This window comes from Suricata suricatta, chromosome 3, assembly GCF_006229205.1.
Source record: "Suricata suricatta isolate VVHF042 chromosome 3, meerkat_22Aug2017_6uvM2_HiC, whole genome shotgun sequence".
Classification (NCBI taxonomy): Eukaryota; Metazoa; Chordata; class Mammalia; order Carnivora; family Herpestidae; genus Suricata; species Suricata suricatta.
Genome location: NC_043702.1, coordinates 114,459,966 through 114,486,398, shown reverse-complemented (window position 1 = coordinate 114,486,398; position 26,433 = coordinate 114,459,966). Strand labels below are relative to the sequence as shown.

General features: G+C 44.9%; 1 protein-coding gene across 2 annotated transcripts in view; it reads right to left on the bottom strand.

Moving 5' to 3' along the window:
• SCCPDH (saccharopine dehydrogenase (putative)) overlaps positions 1-18,507 on the bottom strand; it is a 38,446-nt gene extending 19,939 nt beyond the window's left edge. The window contains exons 1-5 of one of the 2 annotated variants that reach the window (XM_029933044.1): positions 18,177-18,507; positions 16,191-16,303; positions 9,676-9,756; positions 6,847-6,976; positions 2,708-2,757 (exon numbers count right to left, since the gene is read on the bottom strand). In XM_029933044.1, the coding sequence (XP_029788904.1) occupies positions 2,708-2,757; positions 6,847-6,976; positions 9,676-9,756; positions 16,191-16,303; positions 18,177-18,366 (564 nt within the window). In that variant the 5' untranslated portion in view covers positions 18,367-18,507. The remainder of the gene's footprint in view (positions 1-2,707; positions 2,758-6,846; positions 6,977-9,675; positions 9,757-16,190; positions 16,304-18,176) is intronic. The other variant, XM_029933043.1, reaches the window with a different exon arrangement.
• Between the last annotated feature and the right edge of the window lie 7,926 nt (positions 18,508-26,433).

Here is a 26,433-nt window from a genome sequence, read left to right as displayed (position 1 = left end):
TGCAGAAATCATCCTCAGCCTGCGGGACACAGAAGAGGCGCCGGGCCGCTCCAGAGCTGGGCCAGCCGATCCGCACGGAGGCCACGCGCCCGCAGCACACGTGGGGCGCTTTCCCTGCTGTGGGAAGCTCCGCTGGACAGCGCCCTTCTACAGAATAGGATTTCAACCCTCTGAATTCTCTGACTCTTGCTTTATGACCAAACACACAGTCTGTGATACAATTCTTCTGGTAAAATGAAAAGGCTCAAGGGGAAACATAAGATAAGGAGGGGCATGAGAACGGCTTAGTGACACAGGGTGCATGCAGTCTCCCCGGCCCTGTGACACTGAGCCGGTGGACTCTGCCTTAAGGGGAGTGAGAGGGGCTGCAGTGATACGGATGCTTCAACACTCCTGTCCCAAGTGAAGCCCCCACTTTAAGTTCTAATAATATTAATAAAGATAATACTTAATAACACTTATTGAGCAATTTGCCACCTGCCAACCATGGTTCTGATTTATATTCGTTGACTAATGTAATCCTCAGAGCAACAATATGGAGTAGCCACGCTGATCGCCTCCTTTTAGAGATGAGGGAAGGACCCCTGGCTTGCCCACAGTCACATCCCCGGTAAGCGGCAGGGCCCGAATTCAAGCCCAGGCAATCCAGGTTCAAAATGTGTACACTTAAGGAGGGACTCCTGACTTGACTCAGTGAGGCCCACCCACTCGGGGCTCTTCTGTTCCTCCAAGAAAGGGAAGACTCCTCATTACCTCCACCTTGTCTTTCCAATTGCATCTCCCACTAATCTTTCAAAAGAAGCCTCTTGTCCGACTCTCCCAGTCAGCAGTTCCCCGCAATCCTCTGCTTCTCCAGGTCCCTCCCCCTCTGGAACTTGCTCCATGTTGTACCGATGAGACTACTGTATGGGTCTCCCTCCAGAGACCGGTGGCCCTGGGCAATCTGACTACTCCAGGACACCAGTCACCCGGACTGTTTCAAGAATAGCCAAACGGCCCGATACTTGACTGATCTTTCCCATCACGTGATACATCAGCCCTGTTCCCAGGAAATGAGGACCATTAAGGGCAATGTGTACCCAGGACTGCCAGCACCTTCTCTGACACACTGAGAGTGGACAGAGACAAACCCAGAAGAGATGAAAGAGACAGAAACAGAGGATATGGGGGGGAGCCTCTGATAATACCATTTGAGGTTGAGACCCAGCCATACCATTTACTTGCAGACACTGGTTAGGCCAATCAGTAGATTCACATTCTGTTCTGTTGGCTTAAACTGGGCTGAGCTGGGTTTCCACACGCTCCCCACAGCCTCAAGAATGTCCTCCACCCTAGTTCCTGAGGCCTAGTTCAGGTCCCTGCCTCTGACCTTCCACATGCTGTTTGCTCTTAAGGTTAAACTCGGCGAGGCCTCTGGGAGGCCTTCCCAGTTCCCCAGGCCCACCATCCCCTTCCTTTATTCTGAGACCCTAGTGGGCATGCTCTTCACCCACGAATCTTAGCATGTTTCTGTAATTCTTTGTGTTTATTCATCTGACCCCATGATCCAGAGGATCACACCCAGTCTTCCCACTGACGCGCCTCGCACCGGCCCACAGCTATGTCTGATCCCACTATTCCCTCTCCTGTGTCCCATTGCCACAGCACCAACCTCTGAGTCACAAACAGGCCGCAGCCTCTGCAAGTTCTTATCGCTGGGGACACGGGGGGGGGGGGAGCGGGGGTGGCGCTCAGTCAGGTAAGCGTCGGACTCCTAGTTTCAGCTCAGGTTATGATTTCACGGTTCATGAGTTTGAGCCCTGCATCAGGCTCTGTGCTGACAGTGTGGCACATGCTTGGGATTCCCTCCCTCTCTCTGCCTCTCCCCTGCTCATGCTGTCTCTGTCTCTCTCAAAATAAATAAATAAGCTTAAACATTTTAAAAAATTATAAAAAATAAAAACATAAATAACGGTTCTTTTCTCTGGCCTCCCAGCTAGAGCACTCTCCATCCTCAGAATCCAATAGTATTTCACCTCATCCCTTTAGTCTCCATCTCCTGCCATGCTGAGTTATTTAAGGGCAGGTCTGAATGGACACATTTGTGTGGCACACTACCTTGCACTACTATACATATGTGCACAACTACAGAGCATTTGTTGAATGAATGTGTTTTAAAGACAACGTACTTATGAAGGCTCAGGTGTAGACCTAGAATTGGGTCAGACACTACTGGCAACAAAAGTGTGATCAAAAAGCGTGGTCCTCCCAGAAATACAACTGTCTTAGCTTCCCAAACAAACTATAAATTCAGTAATTGCATCATACATAATTTTTTTTACGGCCACAATAGCACCTGCCCCAAGTGAGGCAGGGAACAGAAGGGCCCTGACTTGTACTAAGGTGACAATCGTCTTGGCTGATGACATTTATTGCACCAGAACAATAGATACTTTGGTGTTGGGATGCTGGTGTCTCATTCTAATACAATGGGCTCTGCAATTGTTTTTAACAAAATTCTATTTTAAGTCTAAGTAATTCCAAGCAATCTACCATTTACTTTTTAAAAGTAAACATACTAACTTTCATATACTAAAAATTATAAATACATATGAAATTAAATATTTTTAGGAGGCATGGATCATTTCCAAATTTTTTAAAAATATAATTCATTTCCAAAATGTTTATAATGTTAACTTTAAAAATCACCTGACAAACAGAAACTAACCTCAGGTCCGGAATGCACAGTCAGGAAACTTTCCACAGCCGTCAGCGTACCTGAAAGAGTAGAAGAGCAAAAGTAAAACCAAGTAAGATCTCCTATTCCTTTAAGAACCACATTTACCAAGCCTGTAGCCAATACAGTCAGAAAATCGATAGTGGTAACAATTGTGTTGTGTTAGTGGAAACAGACTTTGGAAGCAAGGGAAGCCAGGTAAGTTGTCAGAAAGAATCGTTTAGAAAAAACTCTATGCACTAGTACTAATAAGATCTTTTCTAGAATTCAGACCAAAAACACTAAACACGTCTTCCAACAAGGCAACAATCTAGTCACTCACTCCAGAAGGCCATTGGGACACAGTTCTCAAAAGTACATCTATGGGATTAATTCCCTTTTCCTGTATGATTGCTTTCAAGAAGGCTTATTTGTAGTGATTTAAAACGAATGCACAGGAAACCTATCAAAATGGCCTGTGTGATGGCTTAGAAAATACTTAAAGGCTGTTAAAATGAAGTCAAAATAAGTACACATTATAATAGAAAACCAAAGCCAGAATAAGAGGGAGAAATCAACCACATAACAACCATGGGGACTAATAAGATGGGCACAGTGGTTACAAAATTAATCGCTGAATTTCTCAAGAGCAGTAAGACAAAAGAAAAACGTAATGTGCAAATTCTCAAAATCTGGTCATACGAAATATATCAAGGGTGGCTTAGTTGGTTAAGTATCTGACTCTTGATTTGGGCTCAGGTCATGATCTCATGGTTCGTGAGTTTGAGCCCCACATTGGGCTCTCACTGACAGTGCGGAGCCTGCTTAGTATTCATTTATTCTCTCTCTCTCTCTCTCTCTCCCTCTCCCTCTCTCTCTCTCCCTCTCCCTCTCCCTCTCCTTCTCCCTCTCCCTCCCCCTCTCCTTCTCCCTCTCCCTCCCTTCCTCCCTCTTACTACTCCTCCTGTGTGTGCAAGTGCTCTCTCTAAACTTACAAAACATAAATAGCAATTTCTAAAGAGGACACTGTTCCTCATTTTAATCCTAGAGAGGACGAAATTATGGGGCTCTAGGAAGCTGACATAGAAAGATAATGAATAACCACGTCATCCACAGTGATGAGACTACAACCATATAAATGTCGCTTAGGGGACCACCAGATCATTGCGTTCAAGTCAGAGAGAGGACTCTGCAGGCTGCTAAAAGAACACAGTCGGGATTTACGGCTCTGTGATCTAAGCTGTGTGTGGAAAGAACATGGACCACTGAAGGGAGCATGCAATGAAGTGCGGACCACTTGTACCAATCAGCTGGGGCACTTGTTAAAACACTGACTCTTAGGTTTTAGTATCTGAAAGCGAAGTTTAAAAAGACATTTTTTTAATGTTTATTTATTTTTGAGAGACAGAGATAGAGCGTGAATGGGGGAGGAGCAGAGAGACAGGGAGACACAGAATCCAAAGCAGGCTCCAGGCTCTGAGCTGTCAGCACAGAGCCTGACATGGGGCTCAAACCCACGAACTGTGAGATCAGGAAAGCAAAGTTTTTAAACAAGGCATAAAGTAATATTTTTCTCTTAAAAGAAAAAAAAATCTATTCCAAATAATGGAAACTATTAAATATTTAAAGACAACCTTAGTAAGAAATATGTAAAACTATCATGAGAAAAATGTCTAAACTTTACAGATTTAAAAGAATATTTTTAATAAATGGAGACCCAGGTTCATGATCGCAAGACTGAATGCTTTAAAGAAAATGTTCAATCCATGTTCTTCTTTTTATTGGGAATGTTCTGGTGTTTCCTCACTTAATATGATATAGGCTATTGCCTGGTGACATTTATTATGTGAATAAAATAATCTATTCCTAAATTCCTAAAACTTTGAGTCGGCAAATGGCAAGGATTTTCAAATGATTTACTGAGATGGTCTCACAGCTTTTCATCTTTGATATTCTGATGTGATGATTACATAACTTCCAAATAAACCTTGGTCTTATGCCATTGAATATTTATTAAAATTTTATTTAGCCTTTTTTTTTTTTACTACCAATTTCACCAAGTAAGACTGCTTTCGAGCCTTTTTTGGTGCTATATTTTTAAGTGCTATCTCTCTGGGGCTTTGGTTTCAGAGTTACGTTAACTTTTTAATACAAACTGAAACACCTTCCATCTGTTTAAACTCTCGAACGGTTATGGACACTGGTGTTACCTGTTTCGTGTCATGTTCTAAATGGACCCTCTTAAAATAAGCATGACATTAATAACTTCCATTGTCTTACCACCGTATTTTTTTTCTCTCTTTTTAAAAATTAAGGGTTTTTAATTCTAAACGGGTATTATTTACAACAAAAAGCTTTCAAGAAGAGCATAACTATTAAGACAAAGAATTTTGTTCATTTTCTCAGTGGAGTAGAGTTGGTACTTCTCGTCAACTTTGGAAATTCAGTAACCATCCAATCTTTTTAATTGTATATCTATTGCCACCATTCATTTCCTTTTTTTTTTTTTTTAGGTTTTTATGTTAATCACCCAGTGCTCATTACAAGTGCACTCCTTAATCCCCATCACCTATTTGACCCATTCCCCATCAGTCTCCCGGATCACCAGAGTCTTCTCTATGGTTAAGAGTCTGGTTATGGGCATCTGGGTGGCTCAGTTGGTTAAACGTCTGACTTCAGCTCAGATCATGATTTCGTGGTCCATGAGTTGGAGCCCCATGTCAGGCTCTGTGCTGACAGCTCAGAGCCTGGAGCCTGCTTCGGATTCTATATCTCCCTCTCTCTCTCTGCGCCTCCCCCACTTACGCTCATGCTCTCTCTCTCTCAAAAATAAACATTAAAAAAAAAAAGAGTCCGTTTCATGGTTTATCTGTTTCCCCTTTGCTTGTTTCGTTTCATAAATTCCACATACGCGTGAAATCATATGGTATTTGTCTTTCTTTGACTGACTTACTTCACTTAGCATTATACTCTCTAGCTCCATCCATGTTACTGCAAATGGCAAGATTTCATTCTTTTTTATGGCTGACTGATGTTCCAGTGTGTGCTCGTGTGTATACACACACATACATCCATATCTATCTATGCGTGTGTGTGCACACGACACCTTCTTTATCCATCCATCAATCAGTGGACACGCGGGCTGCTTCCCCAGCTTGGCTGCTGTAACTCATGCAGCAATAAACAGAGAGGAGCAGGTGTCTCTTTGAACTGGTTGGCGTCTTGTACTATTTGGGTAAATTCCTAGCAGTATAATTGCTGGATTGCAGGGTAGTTCAATTTTTAACTTTTTGAGGCAACTCCACATTGTTTCCCACAGTGGTCACACCAGTTTGCATTCCCACCAACAGTGCAGGGGGTTCCTTTTCTTCCACATCCTCGCCAACACCTGTTGTCTCAAACCTATGGACTGCTTCACGTACCTGCGCGACACCCTTCTGCGGGGCCAGGCTCGCTTCTCCGTACTGTTCCAATCTTAGTACGACGTGCTGCCCAATGAGCATGATTTTTTCCATTCTTAAATTATTGTTTCCTCTTATGAATGGGGTGAAATGGAAGTCAAAAAATTTGTTCAAGACGTCTTAGCTTTGTTGATTACAAATGTTAAAACTTCAATTATAATATCTATATAAATCATATTCTTAAATGTGTCAATTCCTAAACCAAGCATGTTTAAACTTACAATGGCTGTCAGAAATTCTTTTTCCAGAAATGGTACAGGTCTAACCATAACTTCATTGAGACAATGGATAATCCTTCACTAAAACACGCACAGTACTAACCACATCTCAAAAAACAGGGTCAGTAGCATTTTTTTTTTAAGTAGGCTTCATGCCTAGCACAAAAGTCAACATGGGGCCTGAACCCATGACCCTGGAACCAAGAGCTGAGCTGACACTTAACCAAGAGTCCTTTATATATTCCAGATCTGGATCTTTTATTAAGTTTTGATATCACTTTTATTGTAGTTTATGAGATAGTTTAGAAACTGGGCCCTCCAGATGCCAGTCATATTTTATAACAATTATAGCTATATTAAAAACAAAGCGAGTGTTTTACCATTACCCACTGATAGTTGTTTCTCTTCCACACTTATGAACATGAAGCCTTTCTATTGTAAATTCACTTATTGTTTCTTGGTTGATAATTACCGTTCATCTTGTTTTTGGTATATATAACTCCCAGGTCTGCCGGAATGGAATCAAAGCCGCTGCTTCCAATGATATAAGCCCCCTTTTCTGCAGCTTTCTCGTGATATTTCCAATACATCAGTTCCAGAAACTAAAAAATACGGAACGAAAACCTGAATCAGAGCTATACAGAAACATTTACATCAGTATTAAATGAGAGACCTTAAAAGACAAAGCAATTGCATTTTGAAAATGCTAACTGGTACTGCTTATAGTGAAATATTAACTGCCAAAATGTTTTTCATCTATTCATCAAGTATTTACTATTTACCTACCATATACCAAGTAGTGCAGGAGACAGGCTGATCTAACTTAACGACACTATTAATTTTTTCAAAATGTCTTTTAAGTGTCAGAGTAACATCTATTATGAAAAATTAAATTTATATATAAAAAAAACAAAAAAAAAGCAAGAAAGCTTAACCCAAACCTATTCCTCGGATGGACATGATTATAGACATGTACCTATGCATATATATATAGTGGAGGGAAGGAGAGACAGAAGAGGAGAATAATGTCTGTTCAAATCCTCTGCTTGTGTTTAAGTTACTTTTATTTATTTATTTTTCACATTTGTTTACTTCTGAGAGAGTGTGAACAGGAGAGGGACAGAGAGAGAGGGAGATACAGAATCTGAAGCAGGCTCCAGGCTCTGAGCTGTCAGCACAGAGCCCAACGTGGGGCTCGAACTCACGAACTGTGAGATCATGACCTGAGCTGAAGTCGGATGCTCAACCGACTTAGGCCCCCAGGTGCCCCAACAGTGACTTTTAGAACAGTGTCAGATTTGCAGAAAATGTGAGTAGTGGGAGTTCCCACATACCCGCACCCAGTTTCCCCTGTCATTACAGCTTTGGCATTAACATCTGTTACAATTAATGAAGCGATATTGGTAACACTATCAGTAGCTACAGTCCACCCTTTATCCAGATTCCCTTCCGTTTCCTCTGCCAGGATTCCGCATTGCATTTAGTGGGCATGTCTCCTTAGTGCCCTCCTGGCTGCAAAAGTTTCTCAGTCTCCTGGTTTCTGAGGACCCTGACAGTTTTGAGGGCTTCTGATCAGGCATTTTGTTGACTTCCCCCCTACTGGAATTTTTCTCAAGACTAGACTGCGGTTACGGTTTTGGGAAGGAAGACTGCCGGAGTAAAGGGCCACTTCATGACACTCTTTCAAGGGTACCGACTACCACCAGGATTTATCAGTGTTGATGTTGACCCCGAACACCTGGCTGAGGTGGTAGCGGTCAGGTTTCACCAAGTTATTCTCTCTCTTCTCCTCCCTCCCTCCCATACCGTTCTCTTCGGAAGGCGGGGGCGGGGGGGGGGACCTCAGTGCCGCCCACAGGTTAGTGGGGGCGGGGGTCATGCTCCCCGTCTCAGGGTGGGGTAGCTACATAAATTATGTGGAATTCTTCTGCACAGGAAGGACATTTGGCTCTACTCATCCCTCTGCCCATGTTTAACTGGGTTACTTGAATTTGTATTATTGCCCTATAAGAGTTCTTTATATATTCCAGATCTGGATCTTTTATTAAGTTTTGATATCACTTTTATTGTAGTTTATGAGATAGTTTAGAAATTTTTCAATCTTTTCTTTGCTCTGGGAGTTCTGTTCTTAAATAAGATAGGAATTATTTTGGGGGTACCTGGGTGGCTCAGTTGGTTAAGTATCCAACTTCGGGTCAGATTATGATTTCACAGTTTGTGGGTTTGAGCCCCACCTCAGGCTCTCTGCTGACAGCTCAGAGCCTGGAGCCTGCTTTGGATTCTGTGTCTCCCTCTCTCTGCACTTCCCCCACGCATGCTCTGTCTCTGTCTCTCTCTCTCAAAAACATATAAACATAAGAAAAAAAAAGACAGGAATTATTTTTTGCTTCATTCATGTTTTCTACCTCTTGTTTAAAAAAAAAAAAAAAGATTTTTAAGTAAACTCTACATTCAACATGGGGCTTGAACTCACAACTCCGAGATCAAGAGTAGCATGTTGCAGGGACTGGACCAGCCGGGCGCCCCTCCATCTTCATCAGTCAGTTTTGGGAATTTACGCTTCCCCAGTATCTCCAGACATGTCAATATATTGGCACACCGCTGATGGTGATTAGTGGAGACTACGGGGCCATGAGGGACCATTAACAGAGGTGGCAGAGCTCGCCGCTCACGAGCGGGCCTGCCATCACGCAAAGCTCAACTCGAGTCCTAGTTCATGCTTAGTAGTTGCATGACTTTGAGCTGCATGACTTAACCCTCCTAAGCTTTGATTTCCTCATCCGCAAAACAGGAAAGACGATACCTACTGTATAGGAATGTCAAAAATTCAGATTGCATAAAATGCTCCATTAGTACAGCGCCGGTGTGGTAAGCCCTCAGCAAATGTGAATATCTAACACTTTGAGGTTGAGAGGATTTCGTGCTTACTTTTCTTCAATGCTGTAAAGGTGTCTGTTTATAAAAAGGGAGTTCATTACGAGAAAGTTACGAAAGTGCGACTCCAAGAATTTGCACATAGTACACCACTTCCATGAATTCCATTCACAGCCTGCCATAGCTATAAAAATCAGCACAGCCTGCCTACGAGGGACGTGAAATAAATGAAGTGGTGAGGAAGAAAAAATTCAAGAAAACGGAAGAGCCCCTCCCATCGGGCTTTCCTTCAAGCATGGAACACCATCTGTCAACAGTAGGGAGGGGGCATCGCGTCTAAAACGACCTGCAAAACTACACTAAACATTGTCCACGTTAACAGGAAGTTGGGTTGCTAATTCCATCCCTTCTTTCCCACTCCACGTACCTGGGGCTCTCCGCAGATGTCCACACAGCTCGTTCCGTTTTCAACACACGCTTTCACTACAGGTTCTCCGTAAAATCGATACTGGAGGAGGGATGAAGAAAACCAGCGGTTAACTCCTACTTAGCAAGCTTAAATGAATGAAATGCCACTGAGTCTTCAAGTACAGTCTTGATTATCAGGACTGAAATATTAAGGGGCTCCTGGGTGACTCAGGAAGCTATGTGTCTGACCTGTGACTTCAGTTCAGGTCATGATCTCACGATTGGTGAGTGTGAGTTTGAGCTTAGGATTCTCTCTCTTTCCCTCTCTCTCTGCCCCTCCCCTGCATGCTCACTCACCTTTTCTCTCTCTTCCTGCTTCAAAATAAATAAAGGTTAATAACATTAAAATCATTTAAACAAAGAATCAAATATTAATAAAGTAGCCAAAAGAGAAACAAAATCATGTGACTGCACCATGACAGTTCGCAAAGGAGGAATGAACGAAGTAGGGGAAAGTGTACCTACCTCTACCTGAAAACAAAATGGGAAGTGTTCTAGAACAAGTGATTTATTTGCATTGCATTCTGAAGTATAAGGATTTGGCAGAAAAATCCAGATAAAGTCTGTGCAATGGTGTGAGGAAGGGGGTTATGAGAAAGGACACATGAAGCACAGCCTAGAGAGGGCAGTGACGGGGCAGGTCTGGGAAGAAACTTAAGGATCAGATCCACAAGGACCAGCACGTCGCTAACCAACCAGAGCTTCCTCTTCTCGGGATCACTAGGCCCTCCTGGGGCATCTGAAGAAGGGCCGTGGTGTGAGGTTAATAGAGGAGGCACACCAGTCTGCGCGCCGTACCGGGAACAAAACCCCTGACTGGTCCGGATGCCGAAGGGCTTGGCTAAGGTGGGGGGTTGCGGGGAAGGATGCACTAAGCATCAGATCGTTAGAGAGGCAGAAATGGCTGGGCCTGCTGATTAGACGGACATGGGGCCAATGGCCATGGGGGCAACTGGTACTATAAGCCAAAATAAAGAAAAACAGGAAGAGGAGAGGGTTTAGGGGGGTAGGTTTAACCTTGGACAGAGTACATATTCTGACATTATATGATTTTGGATCACCCAAATTATAGGTTGCTCAAGACACCAAAGCAAAAAAATTTTTAATTTTTTTTTCAATTTAAGATTTATTTACTTTTGGAAGAGAGAGAGAGAGAGGGGGAGAGAGAGAGAGAGGGAGGGAGGGAGAGAGGGAGAAGGCTAAAAATGGGGAGACAGAGGATCCGAAGCAGACTCCACACAGTGAGTGCAGGGCCTGATGCAGGATTTAAACTCACAAACCAGGAGATCATGACCTGAGCCGAAATCAAGAGTTGGCTGCCTAACCAACTGAGTCACTTAGGCACCCCCAAAACAAAAGTGTTAATGTATAATAGCTAATACATTCAGGGTCAGTCCCATTAAAAAGACACATGGCAAATGTTTCCCTTTTCTCATTCCTAGAAGCAAAAGGATATTGTTTTTTTAACTCTAGCCTTTCAGAAACAGGTAAAGGAACCCTTAAAGGAAAAGACAAGGCAGATGTAAGGATTGATCTCCTCAAGTAGGTAAAAAATGCAATTCTCACTACGTGACTCCCCAAGCGTCACCTCCACAGCCCCTTCCCCCTTCTTTTTTTTTTTTAATGTTTATTTATTTTTGAGAGATAGACAGAGTGTGAGGGGGGAGGAGCAGAGAGAAAGGGAGACAGAGAATCTGAAGCAGGCTCCAGGCTCTGAGCTGTCAGCACAGAGCCCTATGTGGGGCTCAAACCCACAGACCGTGAGATCATGACCTAAGCCAAAGTCAGCCACTTAACTGAGCCACCCAGGAGTCCCTCCCCCTTCTTTAGAACAGCAAACGATGGGGTGCCTGGGTTGCTCAGTCAGCTAAGTGTCTGACTTCAGCTCAGGTCATGATCTCGTGGTCCATGAGTTCAAGCCCTGCGTCAGACTCTGAACAGACAGCTTGGAGCCTGGAGCCTGCTTCGGATTCTGTCTCCCTCTCTCCTGTCTCCCCTGCTCATGCTCTTCTGGTTCTTTCTAAACATTAAAAAAGAAAGAAAGAAAAAAAAAAGAACAGAAAATGACACTGGAATTACTGGACTCGGGAGTCTGTTTAAGTTCCAGTCCCTCGGGGCGCCTGGATGGCTCAGTCGGTTAAGCCTCCGGCTTCGGCTCAGGTCAGATCTCACATTCGTGGGTTCAAGCCCCACGTCAGGCTCTGTGCTGACAGCTAGCTCAGAACCTGGGGCCTGCTTCCAGTTCTGTGGTTCTGTGTCTCCTTCTCTCTCTGCCCCTCCCCCTCTCATGCTCTGTCTCTCTCTGTATCAAAAATAAATAAAACATTAAAAAAAATTTAAAAAAAAAAAGTTCCAGTCCCTCCTCAGGCATTAACCACATATGATTACCGAAGCACTAAGCTTCTGAGGCAGCATGGTATGATGGGACAAGCAAAGGCTTTCAAAGTGACCAGATGCAAGTTCATACCTTGAATCCATCACTTCCAAGCTGCATGAATTTACTCACAGACCATTTACACAGGCTGCTCCACTGACATACAGTTTAAACACACATAAAATAGGGCCCCTGGGTGGCTCAGTAGGTTAAGCATCCGACTTCAGCTCAGGTCATGATCTAACAGTTTGTGAGTTCGAGCCCCGCGTCGGGCTCTGTGCTGACAGCCCAGAGCCTGCAGCCTGCTTTGGATTCTGTTTCTTTGCTGCTCCCCTGCTCACACACTCTCTCTCTCTCTCTCAAATATAAACAAACATTAAAAAAATTAAACATACATAAAATAGAAATAGAGATTAAAATGAAAGAAGTCAAGCCCGAGTTGGGGCTTGCACTCACCACCCTGAGATCATGACATGGGCTGAGATCGAGTCAGGTGCACAATTGACTGAGCCCCCGGGGTGCCCCCAAAGCTCTTTTTCATCTTTGGTAATCTTAAGATTTAAACACATCTGCTTTGAAACTCATTTAGAGACTTTTTGTGGCCTTTCTTTTGGTTATTTTTCCCCAAAGTTTCTCAACCATGACTTGTTCAGCATGCTGGTTACGCCTTCCCATGCCACAGGCCCCCCAGATCAGAGTGTCTGGGGATGGACCCCACTAGCCTTCTGTGATTCTTACACATGCCAGGGCTGCCGACTTTCCCTGGAAAATTCCTACTCTCCTGATGTCATCCACAACAGGTATCCTGATAACATTCAACGTCTACTCCAGAACTGCTGGCAGACGCTTCTGGGTCTTGGTTTCTGATAGCAAGTTCAGGACTAGCAAGAGCACAGGGCATGGGGCATGATTCATGCATGAAGCTAATTTTACTTTGGCTTCTTTCCCTCCCCTATTTTCTCTTCACCTTGACTGCCTCACTTATCTAAAAACATAATAATAATCCTACTATATGATATGTATTTCCTGTCTTAATTCAAGAATACTCCAGGGAAGCGGGGCACCTGGGTGGCTCAGTCAGTTGAGTATCGAACTCCTGATGTCGGCCCAGGTCATGATTTCATGGATTGTGGGTTCAAGCCCTGCATTGGGTTCAGCACGGGCAGCACGTACACTGCCTGGAATTCTTTTTCTCTCCCTCTCTCTCTGCCCCTCTCCTGCTCATGCTGTCTCTTTCAAAATAAATAAATAAAACACCAGAAAGAAAAAAAAGAATACTGAGCAGATACATCAGTTTCAACATAACCAAAATCAAATTCATCATCTTTCTTACAAAACCCGTGTCCCTCCTCTACTCTGTAACACAGGTATAAGGATTAGAAGTGTAGGTAGTGGCTCTGACCACTGGGGCTCCACTCACCATTCCTGTCCTGACCTGCTGTCAGGAGGGACCCAGTGGACACAGAACCGTGCAAATGGCTGACCGGCATGGGTGTCTAGAGCACAGGCTTTAAGGTTGGACCTGACTTAAGTCCAGACTCTGATCCCACTAGGGACTAGGGAGGACGTGAGGGGTGGGGACAAACGACCGGATCAAGATGAGAGCGGAGAGGTCTCACTGAAGCAGGGAGGCCTACAGAAGCCTGGCAAGGGTGGTTCCGGGGAGAGTAGGAGCTGAGGAAGCAGAGCAAGGAGAAAAAACTCTCAAGTTCTGCTAACAAGAGGGCCCAGAAAAATGAAGTCATTGGATGGGTACATGGAATTAAGGGTGGTTCTTTTTAAGATAAGAGATGTCATCACCTATTTATGTGTGGACAGAAAGAGTGCAGTCAAGAGGGAAAATACGATAATGAACACGCAGGGGGCGCCTGGGTATCTCAGTCAGTTAAGCGTCTGACTCTCGGGTTTAGCTGTGTCATGATCTTGCAGTTTTGTGGGTTCAAGCCCCACATTGGGCCCTGTGCTGGCAGTGAAAAGCCTGCTTGGGATTCCCTCTCTCTCCCTCTCTCTGCCCCTCTCCTACTCAGACTGTCTCTGTCACTCTCAAAATAAATAAACTTAAAAAATTTTTTAAAAACACACAGAAACGTGTGGGACAGTAAACATGAGGCCCCCAAATCCTGCACCCGTGAGGGCTGGGGGAGGGTTTCCTTGTGACAGCAGGTAAGGCAGAGTCAGAAAGTGCGGGTAGGCAGGTGAAGAAATTCTCTTTGGATGGCTTCTACTGTCATGGTGAAGGAAAGGAAAGGAAATCATCTGAGATCAGAGTGAGGAAAAGAGGGATGGGAAGCTTAAAAGGCGAGAAGCTGTAAAACTGCTGCCTCAGAGAGGAGAGAGGACAGTCTGGGGGTCTGGGGCAGGATTTCTACAGCGCTGAGGCCCCACGTGAGGTCTGTGACCATATATTTACAGTAGGACCGTCAGCACGGGTGTCTCCAGATACTCGGAGTTACTGGGTTACTGGATAACACGGGTTCATGTTCAGGTCGAGCCGGTGAAGCTGGAATAACCAGGTTTGGATTTTTCCAGAATTCTGGGCAGGGAAGGGCAAGGAGGTTGGCCAAGGCCGTGTCTAAGAGACTGATGGGAGTCACAGAGCACAGAATCCAACCTAGTCAGGAGTGAGAGTAATCTAAATACACAACTTCACTACAGTTGGACCTGATAATCAAAAAACCTTCCTGCTTTCACTGAAAACATTATCATCAGCCTTCTAGATGCTTAGTTTTCAAAGGTATTGCCAATGTGATGGCTTCTTCAGGTCCATAAATGTCCCCAGCACTCCCCCTGCTGCACAGGACAAAGGTGTCCCCTTCATGTCCAGAATAGTAGCAAGAGTACACTCAGATCCCACCCACTTCTCACTACATGCTGTGCTTGGCTTGCTACCCCCTCCCCCCCCCCCCACAGCCGTTGGCCCCCTATCACCTCTTCTTCCTCTCAGGAGCTGCTATTGCTTTCAACCACTCAGAGACTCTGCCACACTTAGAAGAAAATTCAAACCTTGACCTTACTCAGACCCTCTGACCTAATTCGTGGGTTCCTCTCCAACCTACCTTCCCACCTCGGCCCAGCTTGGGGCCCCAATGCCCTCTCTCACATTCCTCAGTCTTGCTAACCACACGCTCACCTCAGGACCTTTGTACCTGCTTTTCTCTGGAACATTCTTCTCAAATGTTCCCGTAGCTTACTCCCCTCACTTCATCCAGGTCTCTACACAAATGTCAGTTCCTCACAGAGATCTTCCCTGACCATTCATCTGACTATCTGTTTATCTCCTTACCCTGTCTCACTTTTCTTCAAAGCACTTATCATTACCTACTGTGAGAACTCTACTTTTCTGTCTCCCCCACAAGGCCATAGCTCCATGAGGGATTTTCACTTTGGTTCACCGTTATGTCCCAGGGACCTTCACCAGAGCAATTTGCATGTAATAAATATTCAATGCTTACTGAATAAATGAATCCTTTTCTAGTCTATTTTTGTATATGTCTTTAACATATATATTGGCACAGTAATACAGGAATATCATTTAAAAGTAAATAAAGAACATACCAGGGTACATGCTCAAACTTTTTTTTATGTAAGAAGCAGACAGTAAGAGGGGCACCTGGGTGGCTCAGTTGGTGAAGCCTGATTACAGGTCAGGTCATGATCTCACAGTTCGTGGGATCAAGCCTAGAGTCAGGCTCTGGGCTGACAGTGCATGGCCTGCTTGGGATTCTCTCTCTCCCTGCCCCTCCCCTACTTAAGTGCATACTCTCTCCCTCCAAATAAATAAATAAACATACCAAAAAAGAAAAAAAAAAAAAGAAGCATACAGTAAGAAAAAAGAGTTGGCAATTATAGTTGTACCCAGTAACCCCAGCAGCACACGATCCTCGGGTATGTGGTCACAGAGGGACTGGAGTCTCTCTGAGGACACCATGGTCAGATCCATTTGTTCCTCACTAGAAGTGAAAACTTCCCCATATGGGGTTAAGGCCTTGAACCAATTCTTCTCTACCCTGTCCTTATGTTCCTCTAGAAGATAAAATACCAGATTCTGCTAGAAATGAATAGACTGTTTGTTCCGATACAAAAAAGGGCTGATTACTTACTGGTCCTACACAATTGAGGACAACAGACGACTGTTTAGCCATTTCATCAAGTGAGGCTGGATTAGTGACATCACAAATTATTATTCCAACTTCAGATGACAGTGTTGGTCTTCCTAAAATAAAAATAAATTATTTTCACAAATTGGATACAGTATTAGATCCTCTTTTTATAGTAATCCCTGATGGTAAGTTCAGTAAATGCACTGACAAGATAAAAAAATTTTAAAACCAGGTGATATAAAAAAGAAAAAGCTATGAGGAAAATGGAGTTAATACATTAAGAATTGCTAGAAAAACAGTGCTAACCTTAAAAACAAAAACTAACTTAAGGACGTGTAAATGATAACCATGTGTAAAGTGACACTGAGTAGATCACAGTCCTCTGATTTCCTCTCCGCCAAGAATTCCATTATAAAAGTTTCTCATCAACTATTAACCAATTACGTATGACAAAATATGGGGGTAAAAAGGGGTTGTTAAGATCATCGTAATGCAAACAAGAAGAGGAGTCTGGGGTAGAAAGCAAAGCCTAGGTAAGAACATTCATGATACGGGGCACATGGGGGACTCAGTGGGTTAAATGTCCAACTTTGGCTCAGGTAGTGATCTCAAGGTTCGTGGGTTCGTAGGTTCCAGCCCACCAACAAGCTCTGTGCTGACAGCTCGGAGCCTGGACCCTGCTCCAGATTTAATGTCTCCCTCTCTCTTTGCCCCTTCCCCTCTCGTACTGTCTCTCTCGCTCTCTCTCTCTCTCTCTCTCTCTCTCTCTCAAAAATAAAAAAACTTTAAAAAGTTTTTTTTTTAAATACTCATGATAGGCTTACAAGTAAATACCTAGAACTAACATAATCAATAAAATAATGCAGGTTCTAGAGGGCCAAGGTGCAGCCCCTATAATAATTCAATCTAGACATTACCAAAGGTAGTTAATCACCTGTATAGTCTAGTTGAGCAGGAAAAAGAAATGGAAGAATGCATTTTAATAGTGAAGTTCTTTCTTTTGGAAAAGTAAAACAAACAAAGAACACCAACAAGCTCTTGCGTCAGGACTCCTAGACTGGTAGTGGCTGGCAGCAGAAAGAGCTGTAGGGGAGTCGAGCCTAGTGGTTATCTTCTGCACATAATCACAAACAAAATAGCCCACACCTCCCACCACAAGCAGGCTCAGGGTGGAATGAGAAGGACGCGTGGGATGAAGATTAAACCCAAGAACGCAGCAGACCCCGACCTCTAACAGGCGCTATGGGTCTGTATGAGGGGAGACTAGGGTGCAAAAGGCAACTGAGCCCGAAATTAGATTCCTCCCCCGATAGCGAGGGTAGGGTCCGTGTGTGTGCACGGTCTGTCACATCTGTATCCCCAGCCCTTAGAACGGGACCTGGATAGAAAAGACCAAGCACTAAAAATATGTTGAATGAATGCTAAATGAGTAAACGCCTAAACCAGAAATACGAACTGGGGGGTAGGGGTTGCAAGGGGGGAGGGCGCAAGAAAGAGTGAGCCCGCTGAACGGTCCTCACAAGCAAAAAAAGAAACTAAGAAATGAAAGCACAACATTGTTACCAAAAAACTGTTAGGGTTTCCCGCCCGCTTCCAAAAATACAAGGCGAAGGGAGAGGACAGAGCACCCCGAAGGAAGCAACGCCCCACTTTTCCATCCGAACAAAGCCGGGGAGACCGGCAGCCCCGCCGGGTGGCCCTGCTCAGAGGGACGCGGGGCGCGGAGAGGAGGAGCTGGCGTCCCCGTCTACGCGGCCAGGGGGATTCGCCACACTAGAGGAGGAATTCCACGGAGGAGAAACGTATTTAGTTTTGTATTTCGTCGAGGGAATGGGACAAAGCCGTGGCATGAGCCCCCAGCATCGCCTCCTCCGGCCGTGCGGCCGTGCCCGGGGAGCCCCAAGGGCGCCCCCCTGCAGGACCAACACCGGCGGCGGGCGACCCCAACCCCTCGGCCCCAGAACCCGCCCCGCCCCGCCCCTTTACCTAGCTTCAGGGCAGCCCTTTCCAGCACTCGCTTCAGCTTCTCCCCGGAGCGGCCGGCCACGGCCCAGGGCAGGCGAGGGCTCTGCCCCGTAGCCACCTGCTCCCGGGCCACCTCCTCGGCCACGAACTGGCCGGTGAAGCCCGAGGCGCCCAACACCACCAGGTGGTAGGGCCTCTGCTTGGTCGCCATGACTAACCCACAGGGAGCCGAGGCCCAGGGCGGTCGGAGTTCACCGCGCCTGCGCCGCAAGCGGCGATCCCAGTACCGAGCACAGCAACCGCCACTGAAGTGGACTTCGCCACCGCTGCAGCCACCTGCACGCCCCGCTCCCGAAGCCCCTCGCGCGGCGCCGGGCCTAGAGTCACGCCCACGGCCACGCCCCCGCCGCTCCGCCCTCCGGACCGGGCACAGCCGCTGCGCCCGTGGCCACGCCCTTCCACGCCCCTCCACGCCCCTCCACGTTCCGATCCCTGGTCTTGCGGACAACCGCCGGTCCTCCTCCGCGCTTGTAGCTGGCGTTGTCTCACCTCCCGGGCGCTGAGGCTGGCTGCAGCCTCCAGCCATTATTCTTGTTGCACCAGGGCGTTGCGCAAGGCAAGAGATGGAGGAAATTTCTGATACCTGGACGGACTGCACGCTCCAAGAGCTGTTTTGCAAGCACGTCGGCCAAGGGGTGTTCGCGAAGCCAAGGCAGGTGGAAGGTGAACGGGTTCTGGGGCCAAAGGGAGTCCCTAAGCTCCCCGGAGCCCCCCTCCGCAGTGCCCTGTGCCACATGCCCCTGACTCCGTCTCCCTGGTGTCCGTCTCCCCTGGACACCCCAATCATGGTCGTGACACAGTTGTTAATTGTCCCTAGAGGCTCCCTGGGGAAATAACTCCTGGCGTTAACCTGCCTTTGAGCTGGGAGGGTAGAGAGCCTCAAAATGCAAAAGAAATAAGTTTCTTGAGCTGTTATTCGCATATGTCTAGAAACATGTTAGTATAAATAAATGACGGAGAAGAAACAACTCTCCCAGTACGGAATTCCAAATAATTGTGTCGTTACTACCCCTTCCAGCAGAAAAGCTCAATGACTTGTGTTAACCTTAAGGTAATCCCGCCAGCTATTTCATCAGCAAAAAATGGGTTTATTCAGGGATAGCAGAAAATTGCCATACTGGATAAACGAGCTATGACAAAAGCATATGCAAGTCCCCAGAACAAAGGAAGGGGACCCTTATTTATAAAAGAAAAGGGGAGATTGGGAAGGATTTTATGAAGAAAAAGTGCATTGGAATAAACCGGGAGCTCTGAGTGTGGTAGCTTCTCATTGGCTGAGCTTTGAGAGTCTGTCATTGGCTGGGGGCAGGGGCTTGGGAGAGGAACCCTTTCTTCCTTCTTCTGGAATAGCATCCACCTTCAAGGTCCTTCTGTCCCTGTTGGGTTGACAAGAGTGTAGGGAAGCCAGAGCTCCCCCTGCGGGGCCTCCCCACTCCATTCTAAATGAGGTTTCCTTTTATTAATTTTCATACTTCCTTCCAAAGAATAGACTATGGGATGAGGGGTGAAGGGATAGGTCTACAATGGAAAAACCTGGTCAACACTACCTCAGCCAAATTATAAGTCATACTCATAGCACAGTTTTGATATGATAAGAATGATTCTTCATCTCTGTGAGCTTTCTCCCCAAAGCCTATAACCTCAGTCTAAGCATGAGGAATATTCTACACACATTCTCCAAAAGCTTCCAAACACCATCAAAAATAAGGACCAAAAACATCAAACACTAAAGGAGCCTAGAGATGATGACAAAATATTATGTGGTATCCTGGATGGGACCCTGAGACAGAAAAAGGACATCAGAGAAAAGCTAGTGAAATCCGAATATAAAGTGGGGCATTTCATTAATAACAATGTACTGATATATCTCAGTTGTGACAAATGTACCAAAGTAGTATATGACGTTAACAATGGGGAAAACCAGTGTAAAAGGGGTAAAGAGGAATCTTTTCACCTTTTCTGTGAATCTAAAACTATTCAAAAATAAAAAATAGCTTAAAAACCATTTGTACGCCTTTGTATTGGACACATGGAAATATATTTTTTCATTTAATGCTGTTCATGCATTTCCAGTGAACCCATTATGGTGAACCTTCAAATAGACAACAGTGATTAATAAGACAATGTCCTCCTTAATTGGAAGATAATTAGGTTATTTTCATAAAAATTTTTTAATGTTTATTTTTGAGAGAGAGAGGACAGAGACAAGGGATCAGAAGCTGGCTCCGAGCTGACAGCAGAAAACCAGATGCAAAGCTCAAACTCACGGACTACAAGATCATGACTGGAGCCAAAGTTCGACGACCAACCGATAGCCACCCAGGCACCGAGGAAGAGCAATAGTTTAATTGCAGAACACGTGGTAAATGAGGAAGGAAACAATCTCAGAGGCAGAAGAAATAAGAAAAGACTCTTGTCTTTGGTTACAGCCTATTGGTGATGCCCAACCCTATGGTAGGGACCCCTGAAGAGGGTGTGTTCAAGAGGAACTTGGCCTTGACTCAAATTAGCAGGGCTTAGATGTAGAAAGACCAAGAGACAGGTATTCATTTGTTCATCCAGTAAACGTGTATTGGATGTGTCATATTCACCAGGTGCAGAAACCAGGGCCAGATTTTGAAGTAAAGTGGTATTTTAAAAAAGACACCAAGAAGTCACTTGATTAGATTTAACATGTGGCCTTGATTTGTTTTAACTCTCATTAAAATAAAAATAGAATAATGCTTCTTAAAATTATGAAATATGTCAGTCATATGAAAAAAAAAGTAGAGCCAATAACAAATATGTATCCATGACACAATGTAAAATAATTCCAGGTAGTGGATTTGGGCACCATCCCGAAGCACATTCTCTTCTTATGCTCAATGTAGCTACCCACTAGCTTCAATGGGCGTTATCATTCTGGTTCCCATTTTTCTATTTCTGTTATATATCTATGCATTTCTAAACATCACGGTATTGTTTAATCCATTTTTATTTATTATAAATGCTAATCCTTCTGCCACTTTCTCATTTTTTAAAGTATTATTTATTTTGAGAGAGAAAGCAGGAGGGGCAGAGAGGTGGAGAGATAGAATCCCAAGCAGGCTCTGCACTGTCAGTGTCAAGCCTGATGTGGGGCTCAAACTCATGAGTCATGAGATCATGACCTGAGCCAAAGTCAAAATATGGACACTTAACCAACTGAGCCACCAAGGCACCCCTGCAGCTTTCTTATGTAATTGTGATGTACTCAGCTTATTCTCAAATGATTCAGAACAAAAAACAACATTTGGTATGGGTATGTGGAGGGAGAGTAATACAATGTTACGATGCTCTTGGATAATTTTATACAAGAGGACAGCTTAATATATACCTAGGAAGGAAAACGGTTCATCCTAGAATACACACATAGGAGATATTATCAATTTGCTTTCCTAAGCAAAATACTAATTTACACTCTCAGCAGGATATGAGGATTCAGTTGCTTCACATCCTTGTCAGCACTTGATATTATCCAACTCCTAATTTTTGACCATCTGATGGGTGTACAGTGGTAGGTGGTCAAGTATTTATTGAGCACTTACTATGTGCTAGGCTCTAGGAATAAGATACCTGGGATACTGAAATAAGCAATCCAAAGCCACTGCCCATCATACTAACATTTGCATTCTAATGCAGAAGAAAATCAACAACAAAATAATCTTACAGATATGCACAAGTTTGCACATTTATGCAAGAATGTTTGTTGAAATATTCATCAAGTTAAGATGAAGGAGGTATATGTATCGGATGGAAATCATCCAAGAAACATTGTAAGTGAAAACAACAAGTTTAGGGGTGCTTGAGTGGCTTAGTCAGTTAAGCATCCAACTTCCGCTCAGGTCATGATCTCACGGTTCATGGGTTCGAGCCCCGCATCGGGCTCTGTGCTGACAGCTCTCTCAGAGCGTGGAGCCTGCTTCAGATTCTGTGTGTGTGTGTGTGTGTCTCTCTCTCTCTCTGACCCTCCCCTGCTCACACACACACACTCTCTCTCTCAAAAGTAAAACATTAAAAAAAAAGATTGAACAAACACCAGCCATAACTTTTAAGAGCTCAAGATTGCATTCCTAGGATGACACTGGGCTCCCTTAAAGTGCCTGCCTGAGAAAACTCAAGGCTGACCAAGGAATTTACTGCTTGTTCCAACCCACCCTGTCTCCCAGACTCTGCAGGAGGGTAGTAACACGAACTAGCAACCCCTGATGAGTTTCACATAGACCAATCCCTTCTTCCCACTTTTTGTCTTTTTTCATTTCCCTGACTCCACGAAGCCCCCGTTCACCCGCTCCCTATTTCCTTATTTTCTCTTTAAAATATCTACGTCACCTCCATTGAGTTCAGGTCACCACTGAACTCTCCCCAGTGCGATAATGTGTTAATGATTAAAATCTGTCCTTACCACTTTAGCGTCTGGCTTTGTTTTCTTTTCTTTCTTTCCTTTATTTCTTCCCTTCTTCCTTTCTTTCTTTCTAAGTAACCTCTACACCCAACAAGGGGCTTGAACTCAAGACCCAGAGATCAAGAGTCTCATGCTCTACTGATTGCGGAGCTTTGTTTATCTTTGACACAGCAAGTCAGAGAGACCTAACACAATACAAAGGTGGTTCTTGGGCTCCAGGAATCTGGGCTCCGGAGGCAGAAAGCAGACATGGGCCCCACCCAGTGTTAGGATCTAGTACGAAGCTATCACTAAATGTGAAGAGAAGAGGTAATGGGGAGCAAATAATTGCCAGAACTATTTGCTGGTCTCGAGCAGATAACGCCACTCCTCTAAATATAAACAGAAGGCAGAAACGGAGCTGATAGGAGTCAGAACTCCCCCCAGTGCTACCACATTCTAGAATACACCATGGCCTCAGTACAACCCAGGCCCACCTCCCAGAACCCATTCCCTCAACCAATATCTGTCCATCCTGCTAGAATGACTCTGGGAAGAACTTAGTCTGGGATGATGTTTTAGGAAAGCAGTAGATATGAAGTCCTTTTTTCTAGCTATTTCTACCTTTTCCTTTTACATATCATTTTCTCCTTATTTTTAATTTTTTTTTAATTTATTTTTGAGAGACAGAGACAGTGCGAGCAGGGGAGGGTCAGAGAGAGAGACACACAGAATCTGAAGCAGGCTCCAGGCTCTAGGCTCTGAGCTAACTGTCAGCACAAAGCCCGATGCAGGGCTCGAACCCACGAACTGTGAGATCATGACCTGAGCTGAAGCCGGACAGTTAACCGACCAATCCACCCAGGCGCCCCTCTCCTTTTTTCTAACTCAAAATCTGTTAATTAAAAGTTCTCTATTCAAATACTTGGAAATATATGCTTTATTTTTTTAATATTTTTATTTCATTTTATTTTTTCTTTGAAAGCAGGAAGAAGAGTGTGTGCACATGTGCATGCATTTGAGCAGGGGAAGGGCAGAGGGAGAGAGAGAGAGAGGAGAGAGAGAGAGAGGAGAGAGAGAGAGAGAGAGAGAGAGAATCTTGAACAGGCCACATGCCCAATGCAGAGCCTGATGCAGGGCTCAATCCCACAACCCTGGGATTATGACCTGAGGCCAAATCAACAGTCAAAGGCCCAACCAACTGAGCCACCCAGGCACCCTTTTATTGTTTTTATTTTCAATAAACGAGGTATCCAATGGTGCAAGGAAGCCATTCATACTGGCTCCAGAGAGCCAATTGTTAAATTTTCAGGAAGTTTATGAGCCCGTTGAAGTCACTTTGGTAACTGAAATCCGCCACGGCAGGTGTATTTGGTGGCAGCCCTCCAGGTTAAGGGCTCAGGCCATAAGAAGGACCCCCACTTCAGATGCCAGTCCTAAGTCTGGGGCCATCTACACTTCTGACTCACCGGCTATAAACCCTCTCCTCCACTTTGCCACAGAACTCATGGAAACATTTCACTTACTACTGCAGGTTTATTATGAAGTATATTATAAAGGATACAAATGAACATCCAGATGAAGAGGGACGTGGAACGAAATCCGAAAGGGTCCCAAGGTCAGGAGCTCCTTTTCTGTGGAGCTGGGGTGTCTCCCACCAGCATTACATCCACCAACCTGCCAGGAAGCACAGTTGACCAAATCGTTGCCACTGGCGGGGACACCGAAAGTTCCAACCCTCTGGCGACACAGCTGTTTCCTCTGGCAAGCAGACCCTGCCCAGCAGACTCTAGAAACCCCAAGAGTCATCTCATTTGCATGAATCAGGTACGTAAGGTTATTAGGATTAACAGAAGATGCTCTTCTCATTTCTTTCACTCTGGAAATTACAAGAATTTTAGGGTCTCTGGACCAGGGACCAGGGATGAAAACTAATTATTATTTCTCATTATATCAGAAGATTACAGGGTCCCGTGGGTGTCAGTGAGTTAAGTGTCAGATTTATTTCAGCTCCGGCCACGATCTCACGGTTCAGAGGTTCGAGCCCCCCATCGGGCTCTGCCTGCTGACAGCATGGAGCCCACTTCGGATCCTCTGTCTCCTCTCTCTCGGCACAAACCCCCACCCCAGATTCGCACTCTCTGTCTCTCCAAAATAAATAAACATTAAAAAAAGATCACATGTCAAAGGCACTCTGGAAAGTCCCAAGGCCAGGACCCGGGGGCCTCTCTGAGCCTTCCTTATGTGTAAAATTTAAGGAACCATAAAAAAAAAAAAACACTCAATAATCAAGGTAAGTTTTTATTTTTTTTTAATTTTTTAACATTTATTTATTTTTGAGAGACAGAGAGAGCACAAGCAGAAGAGGGACAGAGAGAGAGAGGGAGACACAAAATCCAAAGCAGGCTCCAGGCTCTGAACTGCCAGCACAGAGCCTGACGCGGGGCTCAAGCTCACAAGCTGTGAGATCCTGACCTGAGCCGAAGTCAGACACTTAACCGACTGAGCCACCCAGGTGCCGCAAGATAAGTTTTTAAAAAACATATATATTCATATCAAAGCTGATTTAGTTGGTAGAGCATCAGGAGTTCCAGGTCCATGTTGAGAGTAGAGTTTACTTCAAAAAACTAATTAAACAGGGACATCTGGCTGGCTCAGTCTGTTAAGCATCTAACTTTGGTCATGATCTTATAGTCCATGGGTTCAAGCCTCCTGTCAGGCTCTGTGCTGACAGCTGGGAGACTGGAGCCTGCTTCAGATTCTGTGTCTCCCTCACTCTTTACCCCTCCTCCTCCCTTGTGTGCTCTTTCTCTCTCTCTCGCTCTCTCAAAAATGAATATTTTTAATAAATAAATAAATAATTTAAAAAATCAACACAAGATATCCATGATGAACAAAACATGAACACTGCAAATAAAGACAGGACCAGCTTTGTTGCTGATGTGAGCGTCCAAAACCTACCTGATGACACTGTGGTCACAGCTTTGATCCCCCTCCTGATGGCCAGTGGCCTGCCCTCATTTTCTCAGCACTTCCTCATGGAGACCCTATTCCGCCAGGCACTGCTCTGGGCACCCATGATATAGCAGTAGGGGGAAAAAAAGGAAATTCTCTACCTTCATGAAGCTCAAATTCTACTAGGGAAGATATAATAAGATAACTACATGGAGCATATAGAATGCTAGGTAGTTGGCAGAGGGAAAAAATAGCAGGGATGGGAGATGTGAATGGTCAGGGTGGGGTCATGTGTGAAACTCGAGACAGAATGGCCAGGGTAGGCATCACTCAGAAGGCAGCTTTGAGAGAAGACATCTGGAAGAACATTCCAGACCAAGAAACACAAGCAAGGGCCCTAAGGTGGGAGCATGTTGGGCACCTCAGAGGATCTATAAGATTGTAGTTTGCTGGGGCACCTGGGTGGCTCAGTGGGTTAAGCATCTGACTTTGGCTCAGGTCATGATCTCACTGTTTGTGGGTTCAAGCCCTGCGTCAGGCTCTGTGCTGACAGCTTCAGATTCTGTACCTCCCTCTCTCTCTGCCCCTCCCCTACTTGTTCTCTCTTTCTCTCAAAAATAAATAAGCATTAAAAAAAAAAGAAGATTGTGGTTTGAGTAGATGGATGATGGACAGGAGAATATGCTGGCAGAGAGCTGACCAGAGGGCAAAGCATACAGGAGCTTGGAGGGCATGGTAAGGACTCAGACTTTCAGTCTGAGTGAAACGGGAATCACTTTTGAGCAGGAGAGGCAAACTATTTCTTTTTTTCCCCCAACATCCATTTTTAAATACCTGTTCTGACTTCTTTGCTGGGAACAG